Source organism: Poromitra crassiceps (genome assembly GCF_964638095.1).
Source record: "Poromitra crassiceps genome assembly, chromosome: 2".
NCBI classification, from domain to species: Eukaryota; Metazoa; Chordata; class Actinopteri; order Beryciformes; family Melamphaidae; genus Poromitra; species Poromitra crassiceps.
In genome coordinates this window covers 22,461,261-22,476,260 of record NC_139624.1, presented here as the reverse complement: position 1 = coordinate 22,476,260, position 15,000 = coordinate 22,461,261, and the positions used below count along the sequence as shown (strand labels likewise).

Genomic DNA, 15,000 nt, shown 5'->3' with positions numbered 1-15,000 from the left:
TTTCCTCCTCTCTCTCTCTCTCAGACCACTGCAGCTCAGTGTCTCTCTCTCTTTCCTCCTCTCTCTCTCCCTCAGACCACTGCAGCTCAGTGTCTCTCTCTCTTTCCTCCTCTCTCTCTCCCTCAGACCACTGCAGCTCAGTGTCTCACACTCTTTCCTCCTCTCTCTCTCCCTCAGACCACTGCAGCTCAGTGTCTCTCACTCTTTCCTCCTCTCTCTCTCTCTCTCAGACCACTGCAGCTCAGTGTCTCTCACTCTTTCCTCCTCTCTCTCTCCCTCAGACCACTGCAGCTCAGTGTCTCTCTCTCTTTCCTCCTCTCTCTCTCCCTCAGACCACTGCAGCTCAGTGTCTCTCACTCTTTCCTCCTCTCTCTCTCCCTCAGACCACTGCAGCTCAGTGTCTCTCACTCTTTCTTCCTCTCTCTCTCTCTCAGACCACTGCAGCTCAGTGTCTCTCTCTCTTTCCTCCTCTCTCTCTCGCTCAGACCACTGCAGCTCAGTGTCTCTCACTCTTTCCTCCTCTCTCTCTCCCTCAGACCACTGCAGCTCAGTGTCTCTCACTCTTTCCTCCTCTCTCTCTCTCTCTCTCTCTCCCTCATCTTCTGCTCTGAGCTACAGTGAGAATACACACCATAATTGGCACTTAATTGCTGCCGTGGCAACAGTGCTATTTAAGCCCACGCTCTCTGCAACAAAGGCATATCACACACACACACACACACACACACACACACATGCAGTGTGTGTGTGTGTGTGTGTGTGTGTGTGTGTGTGTGTGTGTGTGTGTGTGCGCGTGCGCATGTGCGTGTAACCAGTGGAGTTAATGTGTGCGTTTTGATGAAGAGGCTCAAACTTTCCACAGACGCCTAACAATCATGTCAGATTATATCTATGTGCACAGATTTTGTGTCGCCTAATAATAATACTCATATTAATAATACAGCATATTTGAGTCTGTTACACACACTGTTACATGTGTGTGTATGAGTCTCACTGTTACATGTGTGTGTATGGGTCTGTTACACACACTGTTACATGTGTGTATGAGTCTCACTGTTACATGTGTGTGTATGAGTATCACTGTTACATGTGTGTGTATGGGTCTGTTACACACACTGTTACATGTGTGTGTATGAGTCTCACTGTTACATGTGTGTGTACTGTATGAGTCTGTGTACACACACTGTTACATGTGTGTGTATGGGTCTGTTACACACACTGTTTGTTACATGTGTGTGTATGAGTCTGTTACACACACTGTTACGTGTGTGTATGAGTGTTACACACACTGTTACATGTGTGTCTGTTACACACACTGTTACATGTGTGTGTATGAGTCTGTTACACACACTGTTTGTTACATGTGTGTGTATGAGTGTTACACACACTGTTACATATGTGTATGTGTGTCTGTTACACACACTGTTACATGTGTGTGTATGAGTCTGTTACACACACTGTTTGTTACATGTGTGTGTGTGTATGTGTGAATGTATCAAAAACAGGCAGATCCCTCACTGCTAACAAGGAAATGCCCATGTGAGATTCAACCACATTCAACCAGTTGAAAGCATGTGTGTTTAGGTGTGTGTGTGTGTGTGTGTGTGTGTGTGTGTGTGTGTGTGTGTGTGTGTGTGTGTGTGCGTGTGTGTGTCTGTGTGTGTGCTCTGCTCAGCGATGATGTTAGCTCTGCAGTGTATAATTGTCCTTGTCCATGCACTGTCATTATCAGCCCCTCTGGCACGCCTGCGTGTGTGTGTGTGTGTGTGTGTGTGTGTGTGTGTGTGTGTGTGTGTGTGTGTGTGTGTGTGTGTGTGCATGTGCGTGTGTGTGTGCGTGCACGGGCTCGGGTGGAGTCAGGCTTTTTTTGTTGTTTTTTCACCCGAACAGTTGATCAAACCTCTAGTTTGGGTTGACTTGGCCCCTCCTGCATGTCACTGTAACTAGGAGCAAACTAGCTAACAAGCGACAGTAATAAGCTACAGTAGCTAGAACACAGCTCAGGCTACATTTAGACGACAAACAGTCTCTGCATCAAAACAGCAAACTGTTGCTGCGTTCTGGGCTTTGCTTCTGTGTTTATACTTTGCGTTTGTGATAATGATTCATGTGCAGACTGGAGCTGCAAATGTCCTCATCAACTCAGTGAAGCGGCAAGTCAGACAGAATAAAACTGAAATCTCCGGTTAGAACCTTCACAATAATGCCAATTAATAGCTTGAATTGATGCACGTTGCAACTTTTTGTGTTTGATCTAATTACACAAAACACATAGAACACAGACAAATTGGATGAATATCTGCTGCCTTCGAATAGTCAATTATAACCCTTACCCCGCTAGCCGGGGTAAGGGAAATGCGTTGATGGTCGCCGGGCGCTAATGCTCGGTATGAGCGAGAAGCGCCCGGCTAGCGGGGTAATTCTAACCCGTACTTCCAGTGTTTTATCGCCCATTATGTCTAGCAACTCGTTATCAGGCTCTGATGTCATGATAGTTTGTTGCCAATGTGATTGGCCTCTCTGCCATTACTGCACATTGATATTCATATCAAACACATCCTGCAACTTTTTCTCATATCAAACTCCACTGGAGCTGCTGATGAGAACATCTGGAGGTGACGGCACCAAGAAGAGAAACACAACAACAAACTGAATGGAGCCAGAGATGAAAAGTCACCTATGGAGGATTTGAACTGACTTTTAGATCTTTGCTCTCAGGAAAATAGATCTGACTGTAGATCAGTTTGCAGCCTGAAGGCTCCTGTCAGCTTCCCTGTGTCACTGTCACCTTGTCAGTCTATTCTAGTCTCTCTCTCTCTCTCTCTCTCTCTCTCTCTCTCTCTCTCTCTCTCTCTCTCTCTCTCTCTCCTGTGTGTCTCCACACACACACACACACACACACACACACACACACACACACACGCACACACACACGCACACACACACACACACACACACACAGAGCGTGTGAATTCAGCTGCCAGCTGTTATACAAGCTTGCCACCAATAAACCCACACTTGGCCCTTTGCTGTGTGTGTGTGTGTGTGTGTGTGTGTGTGTGTGTGTGTGTGTGTGTGTGTGTGTGTGTGTGTGGGGGGGGGGGGGGGGGGGGGGGGGTTGTAGGGAAACCGTATGGAAACAAATTGAGTGTTGGCTACCTGTGAAGGGGACCATGTGTGTTCCTGCTGTTTTGTGCATGTGTGTGTCTGTGTGTGTGTGTGTGTGTGTGCGTGTGCGTGCGTGTGTGTATGTGTATGTGTGCGTGTGTGTATATTAGGGGTGGGGGAAAAAATCGATTCACCTAAGTATCGCGATTTTTAATGTCACGATTTTTTGGATCGATCTTTTATTCCAGAATCGATAATCGCAAATTAAAAAAAAAAAAATTTTTTTTTTTTTTTTGGGTGCTTGCAGTCAGGCCACTCACTGAACAGCAGGCCAGGCGCCGCCTACTGGTTTACTAGTGGTTTTATTACTTTATTAGTTAGTCTGAAGTAATAATTACACTTCAGGGTTAAAGTGGGTGCATCTCATTGTAAAATTGGACCCAAATCTGGCTTCAAACGGCCCAAATTTCACGCGCGTTGGCCCATATCGGCCTGGCCTGCTTGGTATCTAATGCCCGGCCTGAATTATGATCCCAGTCCGCCCCTGTTTTTAACTATATCGCCCAGCCCTACTCATGATATATAATATACAGTCTCTAGTGTATGATTCAACTTTTCCCATGTTCTAATCTAGTGTAAAAAAGCAAACAAACTGAAAAAATAAAAGAAAAAAATAAACAAAAATCGCAATAAATCGTAATATCGAATCGCAATAATCGTAGAATCGCAATAATCGTGAATCGCAATATATATCGAATCGGCACCAAAGTATCGTGATAGTATCGAATCGGGAGATAAGTGAATCGGCACAGCCCTAGTGTATATGTGCGTTGCTCGTAGACGTAACTATATAAATGTGAATGTAGCCATGGTGACGTTATTGGTCCATGATGGCCAGCTACACGATCACTGGACAGGTGACCTGTCAATCATGCCCCAAAGCATAGTCTGATTTATCATCTATTTGACTCAAGATGGGACCATAATTGACCAAATGAACATCATGCTGTGGCGTGGAAGGTCTGGAGCCAGGCTAGAATCCCACTTGAACTCTTTATAATAAAAAACATAATAAAAACGTAATAGTCTCTCGTTTAATTGCCAGCATATCCATATATCCATATCACAGCAGACTCACCATTTAGCTAGGAGGCTGGGTGCTGCATTGAGTAACGCAAATTCATTCCTCACAAATCCAAACACAATCAGGCAAAACTATTTACACTGCATTTCACTGTTCATTTGTGGGCGCTGTGCCCTGTCCACCATATGTCTATTCATTGTGTTTCATACACAGCCTCTACACAGTATACTCTCTCAACACTCACGCATGGACTGCTCTGACAAGTGAGCAGGAGAATCATTTGGACTTCCTGTCCACATTTTTCAAAATAAAAGCATGTGCTGTTGTCATGCTGTGCTGTCTGCCAGTGAGAAATACATTATTTTCTTTTATTATTGAAACGACCGCTTTTTAATCTATGCATTAAAAAAGGTAAGAACCCGGCCCTAATTGGTCCCTCGCTCGGGCTTGCAGCTCTCTAGTGTGTGTGTGTGTGTGTGTGTGTGTGTGTGTGTGTGTGTGTGTGTGTGTGTGTGTGTGTGTGTGTGTTAGAGCTGCAACGATTAATTGAGTAATCGGTTATTCGATCAACAGAAAATTAATCGCTAACTATTCATTAATCGTTTTAGACTAATTTTTAAGAAAACACACTAAAATTATCTCGTTCCAGCTTCTTAAATGTGAATATTTTCTTAGAATAGATGAAGAGAAGAGCGCTGCGTGGACTTAAAAATATGAGAGCCAGGTGCACGTGGATGGGTTAACTTAAAGTAGTTAATAGAAAAATAAAGTTTGTCTCCCGCAAAAAAAACCTTTGTGGAGAGTGGAAGAGAGCAAACCTTAAAAAATCCCACAGCAACACTGGTCTTTGTAGTAGAAAATTTTAAAAAGCCTTTATTTTAAACATGGCTATAGATTAAAAAACACCAACATGTTTCTGCTCACACAGGAGCCTTCATCAGGGAGTAAGAGTTTTCTTTTTTATTTTCTGTTTACTTTAGTCTTCTACTATGACAGTAAACTGATTATCTTTGTGTTGTGGACTGTTTGGCGTAGCTAGCTACCAGATCCCAGCACAGAGCCTGGCTGTTATGTTCTTATCCGTTCTTCCATTTGATTCAGTGTTTGACTCTGTGGTGTTTCCATGTGAGAGGAAAGCAGCAGATCAAACAGCATGGCTCACTAGCCTTGTGTGTGTTTGACGTCACTGACCATTATCAGTACAGTGTGTGTGTGTGTGTGTGTGTGTGTGTGTGTGTGTGTGTGTACAATAGCAATCCAAGAGATCTTATTGGTTGCCCTCGACTAATTTCACCCTCCACCTCCATCGCCAAGGGCAACCAGCAGTATGATCACCTCTCAGTATAAAAGGTGTGTGTATGTGTGCGAGTGCGTGTACGTGTGTGTGTGTGTGTGTGTACGTGTGTGTGTACGTGTGTGTGTGTGTGTGTGTGTACGTGTGTGTGTACGTGTGTGTGCATGTGTGTGTGCATGCGTGCGTGTGTGCATTTAGGGGCATGAGAGAGAGCGGTAGAGAGACACAGAGTGGGAGTGGAGGTGAACGTGAGAGGAAAAGGAGATTCCAGTAGAGAGACCGTGATAAATACCAGGAAGAGACACAGTGTCACTGCCCAATAGGCCCTTTTCACAGCGGCCATTTTGTGTCGAAAAGGCAGGGTAAACACAGGTGAAAGCAAAACCTTAATGAGGGTTTCCAATGTCCCTGATTGGAAGTTGGAAACTTCCAATCTTAGTGCAGACAGCAAGAGAGGGAATGCTGTATGCTGGTTTGTTTAGCCTGACAGCCACACCAATTCCCAACAGTCAAAGCAAATTAAACATGAGCTCACAGATTCACGACAGTGAAACCACGTCAGAGGCAAGATGTAACACAACTCACCTCCTCTCTCTCTGGGAAGTTGGTCACGATGTTCTTTATGATTTTCACGAAGGCATACATCAAGGACAGGCTGATAAAAATAACAACGTTCATTCATTTCAATAGAGTGAAAACCAAAACAAGGAAGTCAAGCGCGCGTGCCGTCTATATAGCCAGTCAGACTTGCGCTACACTATAGCCCTTTTCCCACATGCGCTTTGTACCGCAAAATGACCGGTATGTGGTCTAATGCCTGCATGTGAGAAAGGCGCCGTGCCGGTATAAGCGCGACCCCGTCATCGCGGACATTTCACCAGCTTCGTGCCAGTCACAAGAGCGGTATGCTCTTAAGGGGACGCAAGTGGAAACGGTTCAGGTCATTTTCCGCGACAGCGGTCCTTCAATCATGGGCGAGGAGTAGCCTACACACGTTGCTTAATGTTCCAGCGGGCATAATCTAATCATTCGCGCACATTAAAGCAAACTGGCGAAATGATCTTGTGATAGCCTAATAAGAGCAGTATGTCAGCTTGCTGATTTCCGAAGGCATTTTCCGCTATCAGTGGGCTGTGACTTCGTGGACCAGGTTGCAATGCACACAGTAGACAGTCCAACACCAAATACACAGCTGATTGTTCGATATTCCCCTGGTGTTGCGTACCACCAAAGGACTATTGCCAGTCGCAAACGCGCTTCCAGTGGTTTTCGCCACCGGGTGATCTTGCGTGCGGGTCGGACCAGACTCAGCACGTAATACCGGGACATGCGAAAATGACGCTTCCATTCCACGTCGTCAAAATTGTTCAGAGCATCTTCCCAAAATAAATTCCCTCCTGGTCTCTCTCGCTTCCAGACGGCTCTAGTCTCACGCAGCAGCGCAGAGGTACATAATCATCAGTCATGATCTGTCCCCGGTTTAGTCTATCTTCATATTCTGCGCGACACTCTCATGGGCGAGGTGTACACACGTTGCTTAATGTTAAACAAGCAAACTTATTTCACCATTCGGAGTTTTGCCGACACGTCACTCCCCACCCGCTCTGCAGTGCCGCCCCCCCCCCCCCCCCCCCCCCCCCCCATACAGGCAATTTCGCTGATAGATTCCCACATGCCAGAGGAGAGGTGTGAAGGGAAATGTCCGATATTGACTTACAGGTAATTTTCCGGTACGCATGTGGGAAAACGGCTTATGTGACATAGTCAGCGACACTAGAAATTTCACTAGGTAGCAGACACCGCTCGCCGACACTTGAAAGTGTCGACAAACCAAGTATAAATTGGCCTTTAGGCGTAGCCTTTTAAGCCCGTCAAGGCCCTTTTCACAAGATAACCCACCTGGGCACTAGGCATCAAAAGCAACATATGCCCACTCGCCCAGTGCCAACAGCGTCCCAGGTGGGAATCAAACCCAGGACCTTCTAGCTGTGAGCCGAGAGCGCTACCACTGCCCCACCGTGCCCATGGACTAGCACATTCTTCCTCCGATACATGTGCAGTCGCCAGCCGCTTCTTTTCACCTGACAGTGAGGACTTTCACCAGCAGGACATAGTGCGTTGGAGGATCACGCTCCCCCCCCAGTTCCCCTCCCCCCAAACGAGTGCCCCGACCGACCAGAGGAGGCACTAGCACAGTGACCAGAACACATACCCTTAATCTGTCCTCCAACTCGCAGACACGGCCAATTGTGCCTGTATGGATGCACAACCAAGCCGGAGGTAACACGGGGGCTCGAACCTGTGACCCTCGTGTTGGTAGGCAAGGAATCTACCGCTGCGGTACCCCGGACACCCAACTCTCTATATTGTGAAATGTACATGTATTTATTTGCTGTGCTCTGGCCTCCAGTCTGTGTGTATTGACTTTTCCTAATTGGGTTGGCTGAATAGTTTTCTCCTCCCATTTATTTTCCCAGTATTGTTTGTGTGTGTGTGTGTGTGTGTGTGTGTGTGTGTGTGTGTGTGTGTGTGTGTGTGTGTGTGTGTGTGTGTGTGTGTGTGTGTGTGTGTGCGTGCGTGCGTGCGTGCGTGCGTGTGTGTGTGTAAGATGCCCAGGCCTTGTGGCAGCTGGTTCGGCTTTTCATCAGCAAATGGGCGCCACACTAAATGACTCAAGGACATTCTGGACGGCAGCACACACACACACACACACACACAATCCTACTGCACGCACACCCGCGCACACACACACACGCACGCACGCGCGCGCACGCACACACACACACACACACACACACACTTGTTAAAGAAACGATAGAGCACTCATTCAGAAACAGCCTCTTTCTCTGTTAACAGGAGGTATAAAACACACTCACAGCTGAGCCAAATACAGTACACAAAACACACACACACACACACACCCACACACACACACACACACACACCGACACACACTGAGATGAAAACCTCTGATAAGCAGAGTGGAGGAGGAGGGGGTGATGTGATTGGTGGTTGATTGACAGGACAGGTATGAAAGCAGCCAGATATGAAATTAGATTTCCAAGCAAGCAGGCGTGCATTGAACGCCACCAGAGAGGGAGTGTGTGCGTGTGTGTGTGTGCGCGCATACGTGTGTGTGTGTGTGTGTGTGTGTGTGTGTGTGTGTGTGTGTGTGTGTGTGTGTGTGTGTGTGTGTGTGTGTGTGTGTGTGTGTGTGCGTGCGTGCGTGCGTGCGTGCGTGCGTGCGCGCGTACGTGTGTGTGTGTGTTGGGGGTTGGATCTGTGGGTCTTTGAAAAGTCTTGATCTATATTTACGGCTTTCAAAAGTATTGAAATGTCTTAAATCCAGTTACTCTTTATTCTTTGCCCAATGACCCTATTTTATGTCTTGTCAGATTTTTCTAATGAGTATTGTATATAGACCTTATTCGATTGACGTCACTCACGTACGGGCACGTCCACTGCCGCCATGTTGTTGGCATAGCGCAGCGCTTTAAGTGACAACCTATAGCCCTTTTCCCACATACGTACCGGAAAATTACCTGTAAGTCAATATCGGACATTTCCCTGAATTTCCCTTCACACCTTAGCGCGCGCATATGGGAATCTAGTCGTCAAATAGCCGGTATGTTGGGGGGCGGGGGGAGCTTATTTGGGGGGTCGGCAAAACTTCACTCAGTCCTCCGTACTTATTCGCAGCAGCCTGACACAGGACAGACGCAGCGAGAATGGCAGAGGCTTGCAAGGCAAGCTGCCCAACGATTGTAGCCTATGTACAGTATGTAGAGAAAGCAAATGCACTAAGCGAAATGTGGAAGTAGTTTGCTTTGATGTGCGCGAATGATTAGATGATGCACTTTGAAGAAGTTGGGATCCGTGTCTGAGAGAAATAGTTGCTGGTTCGATGTTTATCCGTTCACCTGCGTCGCGTTGAAGCACTTTTCACAGACTGGCTTTGTTTGATGTGTCCGGGGTTGCCTTCGGAAATCAGCAAGCTGACATACTGCTCTTATTAGGCTATCACAAGATCATTTCGCCAGTTTGCTTTAATGTGCGCGAATGATTAGATTATGCCCGCTGGAACATTAAGCAATGTGTGTAGGCTACACTTCGCCCATGATTGAAGGACCGCTGTTGCGGAAAATGACTGGACCCGTTTCCACTTGCGTCCCCTTAAGAGCATACCGCTCTTCTGACTGGCTCCAAACTGGTGAAATGTCGGGGACGACGGGGTCGCGCTTATACCGGCACGGCGCCTTTCCCACATGCAGGCATTAGACCACGTTCCGGTCATTTTGCGGTACAAAGCGCATGTGGGAAAAGGGCTTATGTAAGAGCAGCGTTTATAGGAAGCTAGCCGCCGTTAGCGTTACCTGTATCGTTCCAATTGTGTTGGGATGGTGACCTGCGTTACACACGGCTGTAGTAATGACAGCAATAAAGTCCCTGTGGTTTGTTTCTATCTCTACCGTCCACAGACGTGAAGGGAGCGAGACGGAGGATACGTCAGCAGCACAGGAGATGTTTGGATAGTTAGGAGAGACAGGTGAAACTTTCTGACAGCTCCTCACAGCAACGTCTGTTCACCTCGTTTTTTCTTTTGTTTATTATTACAGGCATTAACGGCAGCATACAAACAACAACTCTGGGTTTTTTATTGCTGTCATCACTATCGCTATTTTGTAATGGAACAGAAACGACAATAAGGCCGTTACTATAGTTGTCAGCTGCAGGATGGTATGTCGTCAACAATATGGCGCTGTCCGGGGTTAGCGAATAAGGTCTATTGTTTGTATACCATGTTTACAGGACAAGTCATTGTCCCTATGTATTGTCCCTATAATGTTATTAGTCTATAAATCACTTAACTCATTGAGTGCCAATGACGACTATAGTCGTCAATTCGGATAGTAACGTAGAGTGCAAATGACGACTAAAGTCGTCAATTGCGTTTTTTGACGGTGGGACGTGGATCAAAGCCTGATCCATCTCCTGTGAAAGTATGGTGGATGTTGAATGTGTAAAAGCTATTTTAGGGACCCATTAGGTGGCGACAGTGCTCTCCAGATTAGAGAAAGGCGAGGAAAAAAGAGAGAAGAAGTCATGGGGAAACGGAAATCGCATCGGTATGCATCGATATGCATGAAGCATAACGTTAGCTGTGCCTGCAGCAGCCAATCTGCTGCCACAATTGAGCCCCTCCGTGTCCGCTGCGATAGCCCATCCGCATGATTAGTTGTGGAGTTGTTATTATTCTCAACTGGGCGATGGGAGCCGGTGACAAATACACACGGAACGCTGTAAAAAAGCTGGATGTAGCGCACTTTTCAGTGCAGAGCAAACTCAGCAGAGAGCCACCAGAGCCACACCCACGGAGGAGGGGTTTGCAGTTGAGGGGGGGGGGGGGGGGGCACGCAGGGCAGCATACAACACCGACCCAGACAGCAGGACAGGATTGGCAAACACAAGCTAGAATATCTGATGCCCACCAGCAGTAAATCAAGACCAGCAAGAAGCTGCAACCAGCAGCGCACGCAGGGGCCAGCGCTGCTGGTTGCAGCTAAAAAATATTATTTTGCCAAACAAAATTCCTTTGTTTTCACTGTTTTATTGAAGGAAATTATTTTTGAGGTGTCACATCAGAAAATATTAGCTTCAGAGTCAGTCATGTGCTTGAAATGCTTCATTTCACAAAAGGCTAATTATCTCAGCTTCTAATTTGAAACGTCTCTTTTTGGTGAAATCAACCTATCTTCTCCGGCTCATAACTAAAGAACGGAAAATGATATCAATAAACTTTTTTTTGCTGATGATAGAAGAGAGTCTCATCGTTCTTTGGGCGTGTTCGGTGTTTACATAGTAATATCACACAATATTCTGTGGGCCTCGAGAAATCACTGAAAACGCTCTGAAACTCTGGCACTGGGAGCATCCGTTTTCCAAAAGTGGCTGGCACTCAATGAGTTAATGGCCTAGGCCCAAAATACATAGCTGAATTGCTCCCACGCTACGAACTGTCTAGAACTCTTAGGTCAACAGGGTCCAGCTTATTAACTGTCCCTAGGATCAAATCAAATCATGGGAAGGCTGCATTTACCCACTATGCTTCTGCTAGCTGGAACAAATTGCCTGAAGACCTCAGATCTGCCCCAACCTTACTTACTTTTAAAAATAGACTAAAGACTTTTATGTTTACCGTCGCTTTTAACTGCTGACAGCTACTATGCAAACCCAATGAGTCCTCCATAAGTTTTTAGCTCTTTCTGCAACTGCTGCGCCTGTTGCTTAATTCAGTTTTTATACTCTTTTTTTTAAGTTTTGTTGTGATGCTTTTAAATGTCCATTTTATTCTCTTCTTTTCTTTTCTTTTCCTGTCAACCATTTTATGTGAAGCACTTTGAATTGCCTCTGTGTATGAAATGTGCTATACAAATAAACTTGACTTGACTTGACTTGACTATGTACTGACCTCTGGTGGAGTTGATGGGCATTATTCTGTGGGGAGGGCCTTACTAGTTAATAGACGGGTTTCTGTGCAACGTCATCACATAGATGCGCGCGCATCGCCGACGCCGGGGTAGAAAGCCACTCCACACCATAGACTGTATGCTCCACACACTCGTTTGAGTTGACTGCCACCTCGCCTGGAAAGCAGACGAGAGCAGCCTAGGCGAGGTGTCAACAAGTCGCACACCCCCGACGGCAGACTCACTGCTGCTTTTCTTCTTCTGCAGTTTCTTCTACAAACAGCAGTTTGTAAACAAATTAAAACATGCATTAGCGCCGCCCACACTCACTGCTCAAATGACCCAGCCCTTCAGATTAGAGCCCGACCGATATGGGATTTTTGAAACCGATACCGATACCGATTTTAGGGAATAAAAAATTACCGATACCGATAATATCGGCCGATATTTTTATTTTATTTTATTTTTGTTTTTATCATCAAATGTTTATCCCCCATTAGTGCTAATCCCCCATTAGTGCTAATTTTTATTTTATTTATCCTGGTTGCTGCTCCACCCTCTGCCGATCTGGGGAGAGCCGAAAACTGGCTCCATGCTTCCACATGGGCAGTTAGCCAGCCGCTTCTTTTCACCTGACAGGGGAAGCTTCACCAGTAGGACATAGCACGTGGGAGGATCACGATATTCCAACGAGTTCCCCTCCCTCCGAACAGGTGCCCTTAACGACCAGAGGAGGCACCACATCAGCAACCCTCAAATATCAAACACTTGACAAAGATATGATTGAGTTGACATGAATTGAAATATGTGATGTAGGCAGGATATTTTACAGCTTATTAATAAACTCAATGCAATGAAACAGTAAACTTAACTGGGAATTTAATAATTATAAATAACTAGAAATACAAAAACACAATAGAACAAATAGTTAAGAAAAAATATCAAATATACACAACATGCTGTCCATGCTGTCTATAACTTATATATATATATATATATATTAAAAAAAAAAAAAAAAAAAAAAATCGGCCGATATTTTTTATTTTTTTTACCGATACTGATATATCGATAATCGCCAATATCGGCCGATAATATCGGCGGCCCGATAATATCGGTCGGGCTCTACTTCAGATTACTTATTTTATTGTTAATGTAGGCATTACAGGTGATATTTATGTCAAATGTAGAGTGACAGCTGGGAATAGATATAAAATTGAAGTTTCTACACTTCACTGAGGGTTTGCGATGCACCTGTGTTGAATCAATGGGCGAGCAGCTCAATGCGTTTCTCATCATCCTCTGTCCCTGTGATGCACGCGCACCCACTAATGTTTGTATACAAGAAAGCCATCTATTGGCTCTCGCCTTTCTTCTTCAACAGCTGCCTGTCATCCTGCTCATGTCTACCTGATTGTTTTTATTAAAGAAGACCAATGCACCAAAAAAATAAATGACTAGAAACCATATAATAATATCAGTCCAGTTAGTTGGAAGGAAAATACAACTACATAAAACACTGTAATTAAAAGATCCAAATATTATTGTTATTGTATTATCATTATTATTATTATTGTTGTTGTTGTTGTTGTTATTATGATTATCTGACAACTAATCAATTAATTGATTAATCCTTGCAGCTCTAGTGTGAATCTAAATTAACCAAATACAAAAATGCAACAAAGTGAACTTTTCCACTTTGTTCAGACCAAAGAAATCAAACTGTAGGTGTGATTGCACTGCACTGTGTTTTAATGCTGTCTGGTCTGGTGCATGATTGATTGATTGATTGATTTTTATTAATGCCATGCACTCCACAGTGCCCAGCTGTCATGGGCCTACAAGACACACATAAAATAAGACAACGCAACAATAGCACAAATATCACAAATCACAACAGTCAACAACATACTGCTCAAAGAACAAGACAAATCATTCCATCACTTTTCAAACAAAATGTTCTGTCTTTGTTCCCATGCCTGACAAATACAACTTGCAGTGGGGAGCGTCCCTTTTTTAAAACACAACTCCAATTTCTCAGAAGTCATCCAACATTTGACTAAAGAGCACTTCCCTTGCATCATCGTATGCAGTGCAATAGAGCAAAAAGTCAGTCTCCTTTTCAATTTCATGTAAATCACATAGTAAACAGTGTATCTTCTTCAGGGGAAGCATTAAACCTACCAGTCTCTATTGCTAAGGGAAGGGTTCCAGAGTGTAACTGGACGCACACCTTTTTCGTCTGTCCAAGTCAAACTTCACATAGGGCTCCACACCGTAACTGTCTTTCAGGAGACGATAGGTTCTTATTTTGGTTTATCCCATAAGTCAACAGACCATTTATCCTTATACAAAACAAACATATTACTCTCTCGGGTATCACATAACCTGTCGAGATAAATAAATGAAAAGTTGTTCGAATAAACTAGGGATTTCAAATAATTTGCCAAACCTCAAACCTCGGTGATGACCTTGAGGATGACCATGGGTGATGTCCCAAACAAAAATCTTCTTAGTGAGTCTTTGGTCAGACATTCTCACAAGTCTATTCCATAATCAATCGATGCTTGGGGATTCCCAACCCATATCTCCACTGATGGCCAGGACTGGGATGACTTTATGAACTCCTAGAAAATAGCGGATGGCTCTTTGATGCACACTGTATAATAGTCTAACTTGCCTCCCTCCACGTGCAGGGGTGCGTTTTCAGAGGTGGTCCTGGCCCAGGAGAAGCTGACCGGACGGATGTTTGCGGTGAAGTGCATCCCCAAGAAAGCTCTGAAAGGCAAGGAGAGCAGCATCGAGAACGAGATCGCTGTGTTGAGGAGGTGAGCTCTCACACACACACACACACACACACACACACACACACACACACACACACACGTTCACACACACACACACACACACACACACACACACACACACACACACACACACGCACGCGCGCACACACACACACACACACACACACGAACACACACACACACACACACACACACACACACACACACACACACACACACACACACACAGCCTCTTCTGTCTCT

General features: G+C 45.2%; 1 protein-coding gene across 1 annotated transcript in view; it reads left to right on the top strand.

The window, feature by feature from the left end:
* Positions 1-15,000, top strand: part of LOC310798964 (calcium/calmodulin-dependent protein kinase type 1D-like) — a gene marked incomplete at its 3' end in the record, with an annotated part of 107,015 nt that overhangs the window by 34,266 nt on the left and 57,749 nt on the right. Inside the window, exon 2 of the mRNA XM_083661527.1 lies at positions 14,647-14,778. Coding sequence (XP_083517653.1) covers positions 14,647-14,778 — 132 coding nt within the window. The remainder of the gene's footprint in view (positions 1-14,646; positions 14,779-15,000) is intronic.